The sequence below is a fragment of the Oncorhynchus gorbuscha genome, linkage group LG18 (genome assembly GCF_021184085.1).
Source record: "Oncorhynchus gorbuscha isolate QuinsamMale2020 ecotype Even-year linkage group LG18, OgorEven_v1.0, whole genome shotgun sequence".
Taxonomy (NCBI): Eukaryota; Metazoa; Chordata; class Actinopteri; order Salmoniformes; family Salmonidae; genus Oncorhynchus; species Oncorhynchus gorbuscha.
Genome location: NC_060190.1, coordinates 44,133,329 through 44,153,638, shown reverse-complemented (window position 1 = coordinate 44,153,638; position 20,310 = coordinate 44,133,329). Strand labels below are relative to the sequence as shown.

General features: G+C 46.9%; 1 protein-coding gene across 4 annotated transcripts in view; it reads right to left on the bottom strand.

The window, feature by feature from the left end:
- Nucleotides 1-20,310, bottom strand: part of LOC124003439 (low-density lipoprotein receptor-related protein 1-like) — a 182,549-nt gene that overhangs the window by 72,197 nt on the left and 90,042 nt on the right. For all 4 annotated transcript variants that reach the window (XM_046311699.1, XM_046311701.1, XM_046311700.1 and 1 more), the window contains exons 7-12: nt 11,992-12,154; nt 4,960-5,182; nt 3,558-3,747; nt 3,292-3,435; nt 1,741-1,977; nt 1,365-1,545 (exon numbers count right to left, since the gene is read on the bottom strand). In XM_046311699.1, the coding sequence (XP_046167655.1) occupies nt 1,365-1,545; nt 1,741-1,977; nt 3,292-3,435; nt 3,558-3,747; nt 4,960-5,182; nt 11,992-12,154 (1,138 nt within the window). The remainder of the gene's footprint in view (nt 1-1,364; nt 1,546-1,740; nt 1,978-3,291; nt 3,436-3,557; nt 3,748-4,959; nt 5,183-11,991; nt 12,155-20,310) is intronic.

Genomic DNA, 20,310 nt, shown 5'->3' with positions numbered 1-20,310 from the left:
GTAGTATGAGTGACCATCTGACTCAATCAATTTCTCCCTCCCCCTCTCCCCCTTTTGAGACTCATCCCCTCTACCGGTCTCTACCTCATCTTTACCTCTCCTTCCCCCAGTCTTTCTATTCCTCCCTACTTCTACCTCGGGTTCGATCCATCTCACTCTCCTCTCGCTCCTCCACTCAGTCTCTCCTCGTCTCCCTCGTTCTCCCCTATTTCTCTCGCTCTCTCTGGCTGGCTGATTGATTACAGCTCTTAGTGGAGGTGAGCGCTTCTCCAGGAGAGTGTGTGGACGCACATCTCTCTGTCACGGCCAATCTGAAGTGCGTTTGTGTGTGTGTGTGTGTGTGTGTGTATTGCTCTAGGGAGCGGGCCAGGTGAGGGTACATCAATATGAAGAGTCACACACAGATTAAGACCGCTTGGAGAGAGAACCCCGGGTGCCCAGTACACTGTAGCCTAGTTGGTGGAGCATGGCTCTTGCGACCCCAGGGTAGTGGGTTTGATTCCAGGGACCACTCATAAGTAAATATATGCACACATGACTAAGTCGCTTTGGATAAAAGCGTCTGCTAAATATCATATTATAAACCGGGTAGTTTGTCTCCTGGATGCTGAGATATATCAGCCTTTTTAACTGGTCTAATGATGTTGGTAACCAGTTTATAATAGCAATAAGGCACCACTGGGGATTGTGGTATATGTCCTATCGCTTAATTATCACACACACACACGTTTGTTTTACTATCCTTGTGGGGACCCAACAAAATTATATTTTCCCTTAACCTAACTTTAACCCTAATTGTAACCATAACACCTATGCCTAGAAAGCCTTTTCCTTGGGTACCGGCGAAATGTCCCCACTTGTCCAAATTATCCTTGTTTTACACTTTAAAACATATTAAAACCACACACACACACAGAATTGCTTTGAAGCACCATGAGGGGACAATGGGGGCTTAGTGACAGGAGGCTATTATCGACAGATGACCATCTGCTCTTTTCTGACTCACACACATGTGCATGTACATTTTGTATGCACGTACACTAACACCAACACACACACACTAACCCACACCCCCCAGGGTCAACTTTCCAATCATCTCCCTGCCACATCACACACACATGGGAGAGGCTCATTAGAATATCAAAAGAATCTATTAAGAAGCAGAGGGAATGAAATACTCCCAACACACACACACTGAATTCAATTAAAACCTACCGCCTCCCACAAAACCACTTTTACCTAACCTCTCCCACACATCCAACCCACAAACTTTAAAGTTGCAGCTCAACAGTTTAAAGAACAATCTGAGACCACTATCTTTCCTTTCATCTTTCTCCCATCACCCCCCCCTCTCTGTCTCTTACCCGTGCAGGGGGTCCACTACGATGGCGCGGGGGTGGGTCATCTTGCCATCGATGAGAGTCTTGCGAGTCTGGGAAGCCTTCTCCAGCCTGGCCACACTGATGGTCTTCTTGGGCCCATCATCTGTCCAGTACAGGTTATCGGCCATCCAGTCCACCGCTATACCCTCGACTGTATGGATCCCTGGAACACAGAGGAATAGGTGGTGAGAGGCCAGTCACCCTAGTATACACAACAAAACTGGACAAACAGAGCTAAAAATGACCACCTCTACCCTCACAAGAGCACCTGACAAGGCGCTAGCATTATTTTGGAACCAAAATGGCCACTACTCCCCATTACTGTAATGATTCCCGAAAATGGCCAACATTACCGTACCTTCCTTCAGAATGGTGTCCCTTTCTGTACCGTCGATCTTCTGGCGGCCGATGAGGTAGCTGGTGGCGTCGGCGAAATATACGAAGTCACTCTCTGAGTGGAAGTCAAGGGCTCTGGGGTTCATCAGGTTCTCTATAGGGATCATGTACTCATCTGGGACCTTAGCATTCATGTCCATCCCTCTGATGACCCCTGGACGACCTTTACCGTACACCAGAAACAGCTCATGCTCCGGCTCTGAGAAACAGCATGGGAGATCGAGAGGACTTACTGGGTATGTATTCATAAATCTCAGAGTAAGAATGTTGATCTAGGATCAGCCATCCCACTGTCCATGTAATCTTATTCATTATGATCTAGAAGACAAAAACTGATCCTAGATCAGCACTTTGAGATGCTTTATGAATAGGGGCTTTTGACTGTAAACTTATTATAAACACATATCTAGTTAGCGTCTCTCTAGCAAGTCTGCCCAACCTGAGAGGTAGCGTCTAAAAAGGATTTCAAGTCACACAACAATGCTACGACAGACAGACATGGGACCAGGAGGAGGAGAGCATTGGTGAGGCCTTCGTTGTTTAATGAGATCCACATGATTCCAATCCCTTCCAATATTCCCGGCTTTCTTAAATCTTGTGACCGATTGCGCCTCAGAAAATAATTCCCAATTGAAATGCTGAAACTAAATTACACTGCCCAGTGTCATTTGCATGATTTAAAAACAGACAGAAACGGCGCAAGAGCAGCATAATCCCCTCAACCTAATGAGAATCGTAAGCGATTTTCAAATCATTCAAATTTACAAGCGGGAGTTCCGTATGGCGGACAGGAGAGGCTCCTGTTGAATCCATCTACCGTGGTGTGGTTATCAAGGCCACCAAAGGGTTATAGTCTAGAAACAGATCAATATGTGCTTGCTTTCATATCCTCACAGCATATTAATACATACCTTGCGGGCAAAGTGAATCGATCAGGGATGCGGTTGCAACTTACACGATGCGGCATACCAAAGTAGTCAATCGGAGAAAAGCCTGGTTAATACATGCACATTAGGGGTGTCCCAGACCGTAGCTCAGGGACATGCGGTTTTCCTGACTGAACCTTCACTGCCCTTGGAACAGGTTCAATCACAGAATCAATCTATGCCTCCGGTTTCAAGTTACAGTGGGACTTCAGTAATGCAGACATCGATTAGGGAGGTTGGCTGTCAATGCCAGGGGAGTCAGACGAGTTCTACTGCTCAGACATGAGATTTAGCTGCTCAAAGAGACCGCCGCAGAGGAGGAATGGATAGCCAGATTTGTGAAGGAGCTGATTGGAGGAGCTGAAAGTGGCTCGGCTGTGACGTCATCTGTGCCGTAGACTATCGTATGTAGGAATGGGTTGGCTGTGTTGTTCTATCTCAGAGCAGATATAATTCAGCATCTTAAAGTGGATTGGCTTGGGTTGTAAAAGTGCCTAACAGATAATAGGCTGTGCTATGGAGTATCTGAGAGGTGATTGGGCTGTGCTGTGGTGTACCTGAGACGGGATTGGCTGTGTGGTACTTACTCTTGCAGGACTTCCCGTCACTCCCCAGGCTGAAGCCGGAGCGACAGCGACAGGTGCGGGTCTTATGGCTGTTCCCCAGCAGACAAATATCAGAGCAGCCTCCTGCCTTCCCAAACTGGTCTGGCTCACATGCATGGCTACGCACTGGAGGAGAGGACTTGTTTTAGTATTCAAATTCATTTAAACTATACCACTGTCTGTGGGTTCAATATAGAATTGATTTGACAATATGCCCAGCATAAAATACAGAGCCCTATAACAGTTACCTGGGGGCTGGCGTCTCTGGTGGTAGACGTGCAGGGCCCCTCCCTTGTCGACGCGGGTCACCACCTGGTAGTCGGAGCTGTTGAAGCGGTTCACTCGGATCACACTGGTCTTAGGCTGCATGTTGGCGTTGTCCGAGTTCGTGGCATACAGGTAGTTCTCAAACACTGTCAGACCGTACAGGTGCTCAATCTGACAGAGGGAGGGGAGAGGGAGGGAGGGAGAGAGAGAATAGGGGAGGGAGAGAGAGAATAGGGGAGGGGAGAGAAAAAGAGGGGGAGGGAGAGAGAATGAGTGACGCAAAACCCCAAAAAGTTACAATCAATACAGCAATCCCCCTTCACACTCATTCACTCAGTATGTCCGAACCCAACCGCAAAGGTGCTTCAGAATTCTAAACATCACCCTTCGCATGACACAGGGCTCCATTTGATTCAATGCACTCCAGCACGCCTAAACAAACACACATTCATCCGTGAGAAGAAAGCCAGGCGTACTGTCCCAGTAAACAGCACTAACGTCACAACGACGTTGGAGGCCCATCAGTGTTTCAGATCAGAGCAACTAGCGTCCATTAAGATGAGGCAGGGCAGGGATAAACAGATGCTCTCTGCAACACAGCCCATACCACACCATCAATAACCATCCATGGACTTTAAACTGCTGCTGATGGCTATCTGGCACACACACACAAATGAAGGGGCTTTTGTGTGTGTGTGTGTGTGTGTGTGTGTGTGTGTGTGTGTGTGTGTGTGTGTGTGTGTGTGTGTGTGTGTGTGTGTGTGTGTGTGTGTGTGTGTGTGTACACATGCCTCTGCCCCCAGGCCCAGTGAGTAAATGAGGGCTATTACTTGTGCAGACAGAGACAGCTAGCGATAAAAGCCCTGCTAACAGGTTTAAAAGGCGCTTGGCCACGCCTGCCGCGGCACCGTCCAGAGCTCAGCCTTACCTCCTACTAATCAGCACTCTAATGAAAAGGCTACTGTCCACCCCCTGCTCTCTGGCCATAGCTCACCGGTCTACAAACTACTACAACCGCAGGGGAGAAAGGATCCTCACAGGAGAGAAAAACAAGGGAATCTCTACATAGATTTACACACAAAAAGGGGGGCACTTGGTTTTAGTGCCAAGTATTTCCATTTAAGATTGAACTGCTTGGAAAACTATGAATGTAAAGTTCACAGCTCCTTACGCTACATAAAGATGTCCATCTGCTCTACACAACATTAACAATCTGCAACATTCCACAATGTTAAACCCACTTAACTGATCCCTTCCAGAACTCTGAAGTATGCTAGCTTCCAGACAAGTCTCAGGTTGATGAGCTCACAAGCAGGCCCTGAATGATCGTGTGTCTGTTCTGGCCCTCGATGTCCTTGTGTGTGCTCGTGTGCGTGTCCTCACCAGCAGGCCCTGTATGATGGTGTGTCTGTTCTTTCCTTCGTAGTCCACCACCTCTATGTAGTCCAGGTATGCGTCGGCCCAGTAGACCAGCCTGCTGACCAGGTCCAGGGTGATACCGTGGGGGAACACAATCTTACTGTCCACCAGCTTAGTCCGGTTCTGACCATCCATGTCACAACGTTCCACCTTGGGGATCTGCCCGTAGTCTGTGAAGAACACTTTACTGTGGAAGAAGAATAGGGGAGGGAGTTGATTATAGACAAGAATTCTAGATTCTATTTTATTCCAAACATATTTTAGCAGGTAAGTTAACTGAGCATGAGGATGTTTTCATTTACAGCAACAACCAAGGGAAGAGCTGCGGGAGAGGAGAGACAGCTGCTTGACAGTGATTGGTTGATTGGTGAATTGATAAATGTAGGGGAAACTTGGCTCTGTAGTTGAATACCCCTTATTACCTTCATTAGGTTATATATGGAGGACTATTTGAGTGTGATAACAAACAGTTTGTCCAACAACAACCTAGGGAGACCTCCTGGGCCTAACTCGAAGATTTGATATTCTATTATGTCTTTCTCCTTAAAAAGCTTGTTTACCGTGCCTCTCACTGGTTCCTAAACAGGAGGAAACTGTCTTGGACATGCTCTCGGAAAGGCCCCGGTGTACAACTGAGCAAGAGGACAAGTACATTAGAGGTTCTAGTTTGAGAAACGGATGCCTCAAGTCCTCAACTGGCAGCTTCATTAAATAGTACCCACAAAAGACCAGTCTCATTGTCAACAGCGAAGAGGCGACTCCAGGATGCTGGCCTTCTAGGCAGAGTTGCAAAGTAAAAGCCATATGTCAGACTGGCCAATAAATATAAATTATTAAGATGGGCAAAAGAACACAGACATTGGACAGAGGAACTCTGCCTAGAAGGCCAGAATCCCGGAGTGCCTCTTCACTGTTTAAGTTGAGACTAGTACACAGCGTTGTACGAGATCTTCAGTTTCATGCCAATTTCTCGCATGGCCTTCATTTCTCAGAACAAAAATAGATCGACGAGTTTCAGAAGTTCTTTGTTTCTGGCCATTTTGAGCCTGTAATCGAACCCACAAATGCTAATGCTCCAGATACTCAACTAGTCCAAAGGCGGCCAGTTTTATTGCTTCTTTAATGAGAACAATAGTATTCAGCTATGCTAACATAATTGCAAAAGGGTTTTCTCATGATCAATTAGCCTTTTAAAATGATAAACTTGGATTAGCGAACAACGTGCCATTGGAAAACAGGAGTGATGGTTGCTAATAATGGGCCTCTGTACACCTATGTAGATATTCCATTTTTTTTAATTGCCGTTTCCAGCTACAATAGTCATTTACAACAACGTCTACACCGTATTTCTGATAGATTGTTATTTTAAAGCTTGTGGAAGGCTACCAGAGACATTTGACCCAAGTTAAACAGTTTAAAGGCAAAGCAGTCACACACACACACACACACAAATATTATATAATCTCTAAATTACAGCCAAGAATATTACTCTCATCCTCTTATAGCAGCTGGACAACATCAGGCAGGGGAAGTAAATGTACCAGAGTATATTACTGCACAGACAATTATAGCACTGGGAATTGGTTGGAATGAAAAACAAATACTTGCACATGCGCGCACATACACACACAGAGATACACAGAGATACGCACACACACAGAGATACGCACAGAGATACACACACACACAGAGATACGCACAGAGATACACACACACACAGAGATACGCACAGAGATACACACACACACAGAGATACGCACAGAGATACACACACACACAGAGATACGCACAGAGATACACACACACACAGAGATACGCACACACACAGAGATACGCACACGCACAGAGATACGCACACACACAGAGATACGCACACACACAGAGATACGCACACACACAGAGATACGCACGCACACACACAGAGATACGCACGCACACACACAGAGATACGCACGCACACACACAGAGATACGCACGCACACACACAGAGATACGCACGCACACACACAGAGATACGCACGCACACACGCAGAGATACGCACGCACACACGCAGAGATACGCACGCACACACGCAGAGATACGCACGCACACACACAGAGATACGCACGCACACACACAGAGATACGCACGCACACACACAGAGATACGCACGCACACACACAGAGATACGCACGCACACACACAGAGATACGCACGCACACACACAGAGATACGCACGCACACACACAGAGATACGCACGCACACACACAGAGATACGCACGCACACACACAGAGATACGCACGCACACACACAGAGATACGCACGCACACACACAGAGATACGCACGCACACACACAGAGATACGCACGCACGCACACACAGAGATACGCACGCACGCACACGCAGAGATACGCACACGCAGAGATACGCACACGCAGAGATACGCACACGCAGAGATACGCACACGCAGAGATACGCACACGCAGAGATACGCACACGCAGAGATACGCACACGCAGAGATACGCACACGCAGAGATACGCACACGCAGAGATACGCACACGCAGAGATACGCACACGCAGAGATACGCACACGCAGAGATACGCACACGCAGAGATACGCACACGCAGAGATACGCACACGCAGAGATACGCACACGCAGAGATACGCACACGCAGAGATACGCACACGCAGAGATACGCACACGCAGAGATACGCACACGCAGAGATACGCACACGCAGAGATACGCACACGCAGAGATACGCACACGCAGAGATACGCACACGCAGAGATACGCACACGCAGAGATACGCACACGCAGAGATACGCACACGCAGAGATACGCACACACACAGAGATACGCACACACACAGAGATACGCACGCACACACACAGAGATACGCACGCACACACACAGAGATACGCACGCACACACACAGAGATACGCACGCACACACACAGAGATACGCACGCACACACACAGAGATACGCACGCACACACACAGAGATACGCACGCACACACACAGAGATACGCACGCACACACACAGAGATACGCACGCACACACACAGAGATACGCACGCACACACACAGAGATACGCACGCACACACAGAGATACGCACGCACACACAGAGATACGCACGCACACACACAGAGATACGCACGCACACACACAGAGATACGCACGCACACACACAGAGATACGCACGCACACACACAGAGATACGCACACACACAGAGATACGCACGCACACACACAGAGATACGCACGCACACACACAGAGATACGCACGCACACACACAGAGATACGCACGCACACACACAGAGATACGCACGCACACACAGAGATACGCACGCACACGCAGAGATACGCACGCACACGCAGAGATACGCACGCACACGCAGAGATACGCACGCACACGCAGAGATACGCACGCACACGCAGAGATACGCACGCACACGCAGAGATACGCACGCACACGCAGAGATACGCACGCGCAGAGATACGCACACGCAGAGATACGCACACGCAGAGATACGCACACGCAGAGATACGCACACGCAGAGATACGCACACGCAGAGATACGCACACGCAGAGATACGCACACGCAGAGATACGCACACGCAGAGATACGCACACGCAGAGATACGCACACGCAGAGATACGCACACGCAGAGATACGCACACGCAGAGATACGCACACGCAGAGATACGCACACGCAGAGATACGCACACGCAGAGATACGCACACGCAGAGATACGCACACGCAGAGATACGCACACGCAGAGATACGCACACGCAGAGATACGCACACGCAGAGATACGCACACACGCACACACGCAGAGATACGCACACACGCACACACGCAGAGATACGCACACACGCACACACACAGAGATACGCACACACACAGAGATACGCACACACGCACACACACAGAGATACGCACACACGCACACACACAGAGATACGCACACACGCACACACACAGAGATACGCACACACGCACACACACAGAGATACGCACACACACAGAGATACGCACACACACAGAGATACGCACACACACAGAGATACGCACACACACAGAGATACGCACACACACAGAGATACGCACACACAGAGATACGCACACACAGAGATACGCACACACACAGAGATACGCACACACACAGAGATACGCACACACGCACACACGCAGAGATACGCACACACGCACAGATACGCACACACGCACACACGCAGAGATACGCACACACGCACACACGCACACACGCAGAGATACGCACACACGCACACACACAGAGATACGCACACACGCACACACACAGAGATACGCACACACGCACAGAGATACGCACACACGCACAGAGATACGCACACACGCACAGAGATACGCACACACGCACACACACAGAGATACGCACACACACACAGAGATACGCACACACGCACAGAGATACGCACACACGCACAGAGATACGCACACACGCACAGAGATACGCACACACGCACAGAGATACGCACACACACACAGAGATACGCACACACACACAGAGATACGCACACACACACAGAGATACGCACACACACACAGAGATACGCACACACACACAGAGATACGCACACACACACAGAGATACGCACACACACACAGAGATACGCACACACACAGAGATACGCACACACACAGAGATACGCACACACACACACACACACAAAACAACCCCTTTTGGAATTGAGTTCCGAGACCCGTCATAAACAGCAGGGCTGAAATAAAAACATGACTATAGAAAAACAGTGAAAAGGCAGGATTTGGGAGCGCTCAGGGGCTCAGGGCTGAACAACAAAAATGAAACATCTGCACTAAATTACTGCTCCCCCAAAACTTCCAGTCAGAGAGGGGAATGGAACACTTCCAAGTGTTTCGGAAAACTGAAACCCCTTCAACCCTCCACCCACCCCTCAACCCCAGCCCATTGTTTTGGGTTGTGTAACAACGACAGACCACGGTGGCCCAAATACTGGGCCTCTCATGGGACTGTTATGGTGTGTTAAAGCACACATGCTCTGGGACATTGGCCTGTTCCCATGGGAAAAAGGAGGGAGGACAGACTGCAGTGTGACATTCGCTGTCTCACTGCGTACATGCAAAGACATGCCCATCCAACCTTGACCAACAAATGGGGGCATTGAATAGGGTTAGATGAGTGTGAATGTGTGTACATGTAAAATGATTTTGCAGGTGTGTACATCTATTCAATTCAAATGACCTTCATTTCCTTAAAGGGAACTTCATGTGTGGTAATTAGAGGTCGAACGATTATAATTTTTCAACGCCGATACCGATAACAATTATTGGAGGACCAAAAAAAGCCGATACTGATTAATAAGGATGATTTTTTTATTTTTTATAATGACAATTATAACAATACTGAATTAACACTTATTTTAACTTAATAAAATACATAATAAAATTGATTTAGCCTCAAATAAATAATGGAACGTGTTCAATTTGGTTTAAATAATGCAAAAACAAAGTGCTGGAGAAGAAAGTAAAAGTGCAATATGTTCCATGTAAGAAAGCTAACGTTTCAGTTCTTTGTTCAGAACATGAGAACATTTGAAAGCTGATGGTTCCTTTTAACACGAAATGTCAATATTCGAAGGTTTTAGGTTGTAGTTATTATAGTATTTATAAGACTATTTTTTCTCTATACCATTTGTATTCCATATACCTTTGACTATTGGATGTTCTTATAGGCACTTTAGTATTGCCAGTGTAACAGTATAGCTTCCGTCCCTTGAACCAGGAACACATTGACAACAGCCACCCTCGAAGCAGCGTTAGCATTGCAGAGCAAGGGGAACAACTACTCAAAGTCTCAGAGCGAGTGACGTTTGAAATGCTATTAGCGCGCACCCCGCTAACTAGCTAGCCATTTCACATCGGTTACACCAGCCTAATCTTGGGAGTTGATAAGCTTGAAGTCATAAACAGTGCAATGCTTGAAGCAGAGCGTAGAGCTGCTGGAAAAACACACAAAAGTGCTGTTTGAATGAATGCTTACGAACATGCTGGTGCCTACCATCGCTCAGTCAGACTGCTCTATCAAATCATAGAATTAATTATAACAATACAGAAATATGAGCCTTCGGTCATTAATATGGTCGAATCCAGAAACTATCATTTCGAAAACAAAACGTTTATTATTATCTCATATACCCTGACTCTGCGTGCAATGAATGCAAGAGAAGTGACAATTTCACCTGGTTAATATTGCCTGCTAACCTGGATTTATTTTAGCTAAATATGCAGGTTTAAAGATATATACTTCTGTGTATTGATTTTAAGAAAGGCATTGATGTTTGTGGTTAGGTACACATTGGAGCGATGACAGTCCTTTTTCCGTGAATGCGCACTGCATCGATTACATGCAACGCAGGACACGCTAGATAAACTAGTAATATCAACCATGTGTAGTTAACTAATGATTATGATTGATCGATTGCTTTCATAAGATAAGTTTAATGCTAGCTAGCAACTTACCTTGGCTTCTTACTGCAATCGCGTAACAGGTAGGCTTCTCGTGGAGTGCAATGACAGGCAGGTGGTTAGAGCGTTGTACTAACGTTAGTTAACTGTAAGGTTGCAAGATTGAATCCCGGAGCTGACAAGGTAAAAATCTGTCATTCTGCCCCAGAACAAGGAAGTTAACACACTGTTCCGAGGCCATCATTGAAAATAAGAATGTGTTCTTAACTGACTTGCCTAGTTAAATAAAGGTGTAAAAATTGAAAGATTTCCGATTGTTAAGAAAACTTGAAAATCGGTCCTAATTAATAATCGGTCGACCTCTAGTGGTGATGGACTGGTATAAGATACATAACATAAAAGACAAAACACGGACGCATAAGCAGTCTGGGGGTGTGCGTGCGCGTGTGCGTGCGTGCGTGCAGCCTGTGTGTGTGTGTGAGAATGTGTGTGACTGTGCGTGTGTCCTCACCCCATAGTGGGGTCCAGGGCGATGCCCTTGGGGTTGTACAGCTCCTGGTCCAGCAGGGTGACACACGTCTGACCGTCCTTGTCACACACAAAGATCCGGTCGTCCACGTCATCCACAAAGTAGAAGTTTCCTGTCAGCCAGTCAATAGCCATCTGCTCCACATCTGGACAGCAGAGAGTGAAATAGAGAGAGAGAGAGATGAGTGGAAAGAGGGAGGGAGTAGGGGAGATACAGAGAGAGAAGAGGAAGGGGGGGGGGCAAGAGAGAGAAAGGAAAAGGGAGGGAGAAAATAAAAATAGACGGAATAGAGGAGACAGATTAGAAACAAAGAAAATACTTTACATGACGACTGATACATCTTCATTGACCTGTTCTCGCTCTCAGGCTCGGTCTATGTGGGCACCTGCACGCTGCATGATCTAATGAACCGTACGGTTTAGTACTGTGGTAAAGGAAATGGTGGAGTGAGACATTGAGGTAATGGTAGGGAGCTCCATCATGACTTGATAGAAATGGTTATAGTCACTGGGACTAACTGTCCTGCTATGCCTGGCTTTCTGTCTGTCTCTGTCTCACTGCTAGCTATGTAAACATTCCATTATACGCCCTTTGCTGATGTTTCTAAATCTACAGCACATTAACCTGGCACCGTATTGTGTGTGTGTGTGTGTGTGTGTGTGTGTGTGTGTGTGTGTGTGTGTGTGTGTGTGTGTGTGTGTGTGTGTGTGTGTGTGTGTGTGTGTGTGTGTGTGTGTGTGTGTGTGTGTGTGTGTGTGTGTGTGTGTGTGTGTGTGTGTGTGTGTGTGTCCTCTACATACTGTATGTGCAGCAGAGTGGTGATGGAAGAGGGATACATATTAAGCTATAATATAACATGCAGCGTGGCGGAAAGCCTTGACACTCGCTTACAGAATGACACACAGCAACACACACATAAGCATTCTGGAGCACGCACACACACAGACTCACGCAGGTCGGTTGCCTAGAAAGCCTGGCAGCCTCTGTAATTCGGGTTATTCTTTGCAATTTCCCTGAATGTCAAAAGAGATGACCGTGACATTGGCAAATTAGGCTTCCTCTAAGCAATGTTCCTGTCATTCACAGACAGACTCACTCTCTCTTACTCTCCTTCTTCCCAAGTCCACCAACAGTATGCAGAAGTTGCCCCGAACCACTGATACAGGGTCCGATTCTTTCTAAAAACCTGCTGATGGTTTGGCTTTGGATTGGAATATCTGATCCTAGATCTGTGGTTACGGGGCAACTTCTATCCCAGCACTCCAGTACTATTATACCCATTATATACCCCCTGCTTCACTGTGGCTGCATTTGGTATTAGTTAGTTATCCAGTAGTTGTGTTATGGTCCTTTTTAATATGGTTGTTCCAGCTGGGAGAGGAGTGAGAATGTGGTTGTTAGAGTGGTAGAAATGGTACTGTGTTATCTCCCATTTAAGACTGGTAGATTTTCCCATGGCCTGAGGATAGACCCAGCCCCACCCCTCCAAGAACTTCAAAGACCTGGACAAACACACAGGCCAGACCTGATCTCAGATACTACTATACGTGCTACATTGAGCTTGTCTGTTACAATAATATGAATAGAAAGAAGTGCAAACCCCGTCCACCTGGCACTGTCCAGAGTAAAGCAAATCCTCAACGTGTTTCAACCCAAGTCTGACACACACACACACACATATATGTTATGCCCCACCCCACTGAGACTTGTTTGGGTGGAGCAGGGCATTTTCCCTTCAATGCCGAATACAGCACATACAGAGGGCAGAGGAGAGAGAAAGAGCAACACACACACACACACACACACACACACACACACACACACACACACACACACACACTCCCTCCCACAGCAACCATAGACTGAGTGTTTGCCAGACTTACAGAAAGAGCCCCATTGTCAGAGTTGAAGGAAAAGGAGAGATGAGACACTGGGGAACACAGTGATACAGTCCCCTAAACTTGTAATATTAGAACTGGGTTTAAAGTGTGTGTGTGTGTCTCTCTCGCGCTCTCTCTGAGGCAGGGGGCATCCCACAAGGTGCATTTTATTGAGCAGATACCCCAAAACTCAACTTACAAACACTCTTTCAGTCTCTCTCTCTCACACGTCTGGTGGCGCTGTGTTGATTTAGGAGGGTCAAGGGGATAGTTTTCTCTAAAAGAGGAAAGAGTAGGATGATGAGGCAAATTCTATGGTCTAAGAGGGCAATAACAGTATGTCTAGTGAAAGCTTACCAGCTCATGGCCAATAAATCTAAATGGAATTCAAAAGGAGGTTTCATTGTTTCATTCACACACACACACACACACACACACACACGATTGAATGGAGAGGGCAGGCAAAATGGATGACATTTATGCACATAAGAAAAATATATTTTTTTAATTGACAAAGGGGGGAGATGAAGAGAGATTTTATGGTTTCCATTAGGAAAATGTATTATGTAGCAGCAGCTGGCTTAGAGAATTTTTTTTTTAAATACCTTTATTGTGCCAGTAGGAGAGGAGAGGAGAGGAGAGAAGGAGGTTTACGGGAATCAGGGGTCATATTCCCCATGGTGCTTTTTATTTTAACATGGAACCACGCTTAAACACTCCCAGCTGGCCACCAGGCCAAACTACGTTGATTAAGCCATGATAAAACAAAAGAGAAAAGAGGAAGAGGAGGAGTGGAGAAAGAATGGAGTGTGGTGGAGGAGGGTTGAAAAACACCCTAACAGTGTGCTCAACAGCTAAAAACGAAATAGTAGAACAAGTCCATTGCCCATCATTGGAACTGATAAACAGAAACTCTAACCGGGAAGCCAAATACTTTTTTCCACCTCCCTCGCTCTCTCCCACCCTCGCTCCCTCCCACCCACCCACCCACCCTCGCTCCCACCCACCCACCCTCGCTCCCTCGCTCCCTCCCACCCACCCTCGCTCCCTCCCACCCACCCTCGCTCCCTCCCACCCACCCTCGCTCCCTCCCACTCTACTCCCACTTCTCTCTTCTTCCTCCATGCATCATCACCCCATCCCTCCCCGTCCGGTGTTTCCTTCCCTAGAAGAGAGGAAAAACAGTCTGCATTCATTTACTGCACTTCTGTCTGACCAAAATTGCACTATAAAAACAACACAACATAATTGAAAAAACAGACCACAGTGCCTTTTCCCTTTTTTTCTCTCCTCCAAATAGGTTGTTTACTCTGCTCAGCCCTCTGCACCTCAGAGAGAGAGGACTAGATTTATATACAGGGAATTTGTGAGGGCGTATTTCTAACCTGCACTTGCTATTGGACTAATCAGAGCCACATCTACAGTGAGCTCCAAAAGTATTGGGACAGTGACAATTTGTTTCTGTTTTGGCTCCAGCACTTTGGATTTGAAATGATACAATGACTATGAGGTTAAAGTGCAGACTGTCCGCATTAATCCGAGGGGTATTATTATCCATATCGGTTGAACAGTTTAAAATGGTGGAATATACACTGAAAACATTCTAGAGGAGCATAAGTATTGGGACAAATTCACTGAAATATGTGTATTAAAAGGAGTCAAAAGTTTAGTATTTGGTCCCAAATTCCTAGCAAGCAATGATTCCATCAAGCTTGTGACTCTACAAACTTGGAATCATTTTCTGTTTGTTTTGGTTGTGTTTCAGATGATTTTGTGCTCAATAGAAATTAAATGGTAAATGTATTTTGGAGTCACTTTTTTCTAAATAAGAATATAATACGTTTCTAAACACTTCTACATTAATGTGGATGCTACCACAGATAGTCCTGAATGAATCATGATTAATGACGAGTGAGAAAGTTACAAATCTCACACCCCCAAGACATGCCAACCTCTTACCATTACAATAACAGGGGAAGTTAGCATTTTTGGGGCAGTATGATATTTGTGCATCTAACTTTCTCTCCCTCCCTCCTCACATCCACCATCCTATCCCCAAAGCCAATCTCCTACATTCAGAACACTCCAGTCTTAAACACCATCTGGAGAACACATCACATGATAAGGGAAACTCGCACAAAAGAAAAAGCGGGCCAAAAGGAGAAGGGAGAAAAGAACACGCTACTCCTAAACGTGGTACTGGTTAAGACCAGCCAGGGGCACGCACATTAAGAGGGACAAGAAGAACTGAAGAAGAGGAGGGAGAGAAAGGAGGAGAAAAAAAGACAGAGCAATGCCAATCATTTCAAAATAGTTTAAGGGGTGATTAGATGGGACGGAGGGGTATGTGTATAAAGAACATCTTGTTGAATGTGGAGGTGGCAGAGAGCAGCTAATAGGCCCTGATCACCCCCTTCCCCATTACTTTACCACCATCCCCTTTCCCATTACCCCCTTTCCCATTACCCCCTTTCCCATTACTTCACCATTACCCCCTTCCATTACCCCCTTTCCCATTACTTCACCATTACCCCCTTCCATTACCCCCTTTCCCATTACTTCACCATTACCCCCTTCCATTACCCCCTTTCCCATTACTTCACCATTACCCCCTTTCCCATTACTTCACCATTACCCCCTTTCCCATTACTTCACCATTACCCCCTTTCCCATTACTTCACCATTACCCCCTTCCTCATTACTTCACCATAACCCCTTCCCCATTACCTCACCACAACCCTCTTCCCCATTACCCCCTTACTTCACCATAACCCCCTTACTCATTACTTCACCATAACCCCTTCCCCATTACCCCCTTACTTCACCATAACCCCCTTCCTCATTACTTCACCATAACCCCTTCCCCATAACCCCTTCCCCATTACTTCACCATAACCCTCTTCCCCATTACCCCCTTCCCCATTACTTCACCATAACCCCTTCCTCATTACTTCACCATAACCCCCTTCCCCATTACCCCCTTAATTCACCATAACCCCTTCCTCATTATTTCACCATAACCCCTTCCCCATTACCCCCTTACTTCACCATAACCCCCTTCCTCATTACTTCACCATAACCCCTTCCTCATTACTTCACCATAACCCCCTTCCTCATTACTTCACCATAACCCCTTCCTCATTACTTCACCATAACCCCCTCCCTCATTACTTCAGCATAACCCCCTCCCTCATTACTTCACCATAACCCCCTTCCTCATTACTTCACCATAACCCCTTCCCCATTACCCCATTACTTCACCATATACCCCATTACCCCATTACTTCACCATATACCCCATTACCTCACCATATACCCCATTACCCCATTACTTCACCATATACCCCATTACCCCATTACTTCACCATATACCCCATTACTTCACCATATACCCCATTACTTCACCATATACCCCATTACTTCACCATATACCCCATTACTTCACCATATACCCCATTACTTCACCATATACCCCATTACTTCACCATATACCCCATTACTTCACCATATACCCCATTACTTCACCATATACCCCATTACTTCACCATATACCCCATTACTTCACCATATACCCCATTACTTCACCATATACCCCATTACTTCACCATATACCCCATTACCCCATTACTTCACCATACCCCCTTCCCCTTCCCCATAACCCCCTTCCCCATAACTTCACCATAACCCCTTCCCCATAACCCCTTCCTCATTACTTCACCATAACCCCCTTCCCCATAACCCTCTTCCCCATTACTTCCCCATAACCCTCTTCCCCATTACTTCCCCATAACCTCACCATGACCCCCTTCCCCATTACCTCACCATGACCCCCTTCCCCATTACCTCACCATGACCCCCTTCCTCATTACTTCACCATAACCCCCTTCCCCATTACCCCTTACTTCACCATATACCCCTTCCCCATTACTTCACCATAACCCTCTTCCCCATTACCCCCTTCCCCATTACTTCACCATAACCCCTTCCTCATTACTTCACCATAACCCCCTTCCCCATAACCCCCTTCCCCATTACTTCACCATAACCCCCTTCCCCATTACTTCACCATCACCCCCTTCCCCATTACTTCACCATACCCCCTTCCCCATTACTTCACCATAACCCCTTCCCCATAACCCCCTTCCCCATTACTTCACCATAACCCTCTTCCCCATAACCCCCTTCCCCATTACTTCACCATAACCCTCTTCCCCATTACCCCCTTCCCCATTACTTCACCATAACCCCCTTCCTCATTACTTCACCATAACCCCCTTCCCCATTACCCCATTACTTCACCATAACCCCTTCCCCATTACCCCCTTACTTCACCATAACCCCCTTCCCCATTACCCCTTACTTCACCATAACCCCCTTCCCCATTACCCCCTTACTTCACCATAACCCCCTTCCTCATTACTTCACCATAACCCCCTTCCTCATTACTTCACCATAACCCCCTTCCTCATTACTTCACCATAACCCCCTTCCTCATTACTTCACCATAACCCCTTCCTCATTACTTCACCATAACCCCTTCCTCATTACTTCACCATAACCCCTTCCTCATTACTTCCCCATTACCCCATTACTTCACCATATACCCCATTACCCCATTACTTCACCATATACCCCATTACCCCATTACTTCACCATATACCCCATTACTTCACCATATACCCCATTACTTCACCATATACCCCATTACTTCACCATATACCCATTACTTCACCATATACCCCATTACTTCACCATATACCCCATTACTTCACCATATACCCCATTACTTCACCATATACCCCATTACTTCACCATATACCCCATTACCCCATTACTTCACCATATACCCCTTCCCCATAACCCCCTTCCCCATAACTTCACCATAACCCCTTCCCCATAACCCCTTCCTCATTACTTCACCATAACCCCCTTCCCCATAACCCTCTTCCCCATTACTTCCCCATTACCTCACCATGACCCCCTTCCCCATTACCTCACCATGACCCCCTTCCTCATTACCTCACCATGACCCCCTTCCTCATTACTTCACCATGACCCCTTTCCACATTACTTCACCATAACCCCCTTCCCCATAACCCCTTCCCCATTACTTCACCATAACCCCCTTCCCCATTACCCCCTTACTTCACCATAACCCCCTTCCCCATTACCCCTTACTTCACCATAACCCTCTTCCCCATTACCCCTTCCCCATTACCCCCTTCCCCATTACTTCACCATAACCCCTTCCTCATTACTTCACCATAACCCCTTCCCCATTACCCATTACTTCACCATCACCCCTTCCCCATTACTTCACCATCACCCCTTCCCCATTACTTCACCATAACCCCCTTCCCCATTACTTCACCATAACCCCTTCCCCATAACCCCCTTCCCCATTACTTCACCATAACCCTCTTCCCCATTACCCCTTCCCCATTACTTCACCATAACACCCTTCCTCATTACTTCACCATAACCCCCTTCCCCATTACCCCCTTACTTCACCATAACCCCCTTCCCCATTACCCCCTTACTTCACCATAACCCCTTCCCCCTTACTTCACCATAACCCCCTTCCCCATTACCCCTTACTTCACCATAACCCCTTCCTCATTACTTCACCATAACCCCCTTCCTCATTACTTCACCATAACCCCCTTCCTCATTACTTCACCATAACCCCCTTCCTCATTACTTCACCATAACCCCTTCCTCATTACTTCACCATAACCCCTTCCTCATTACTTCACCATAACCCCCTTCCTCATTACTTCACCATAACCCCTTCCTCATTACTTCACCATAACCCCCTCCCTCATTACTTCACCATAACCCCTTCCTCATTACTTCACCATAACCCCCTTCCCCATTACCCCATTACTTCACCATATACCCCATTACCCCATTACTTCACCATATACCCCATTACCTCACCATATACCCCATTACCCCATTACTTCACCATATACCCCATTACCCCATTACTTCACCATATACCCCATTACCCCATTACTTCACCATATACCCCATTACTTCACCATATACCCCATTACCCCATTACTTCACAATAACCCCTTCCCCATAACCCCCTTCCTCATTACTTCACCATAACCCCTTCCCCATAACCCTCTTCCCCATTACTTCCCCATAACCCTCTTCCCCATTACTTCCCCATTACCTCACCATGACCCCCTTCCCCATTACCTCACCATGACCCCCTTCCTCATTACTTCACCATGACCCCATTACCCCCTTACTTCACCATAACCCCTTCCCCATTACCCCTTACTTCACCATAACCCCCTTCCCCATTACCCCCTTACTTCACCATAACCCCCTTCCCCATTACCCCCTTACTTCACCATAACCCCTTCCTCATTACTTCACCATAACCCCTTCCCCATTACCCCCTTAC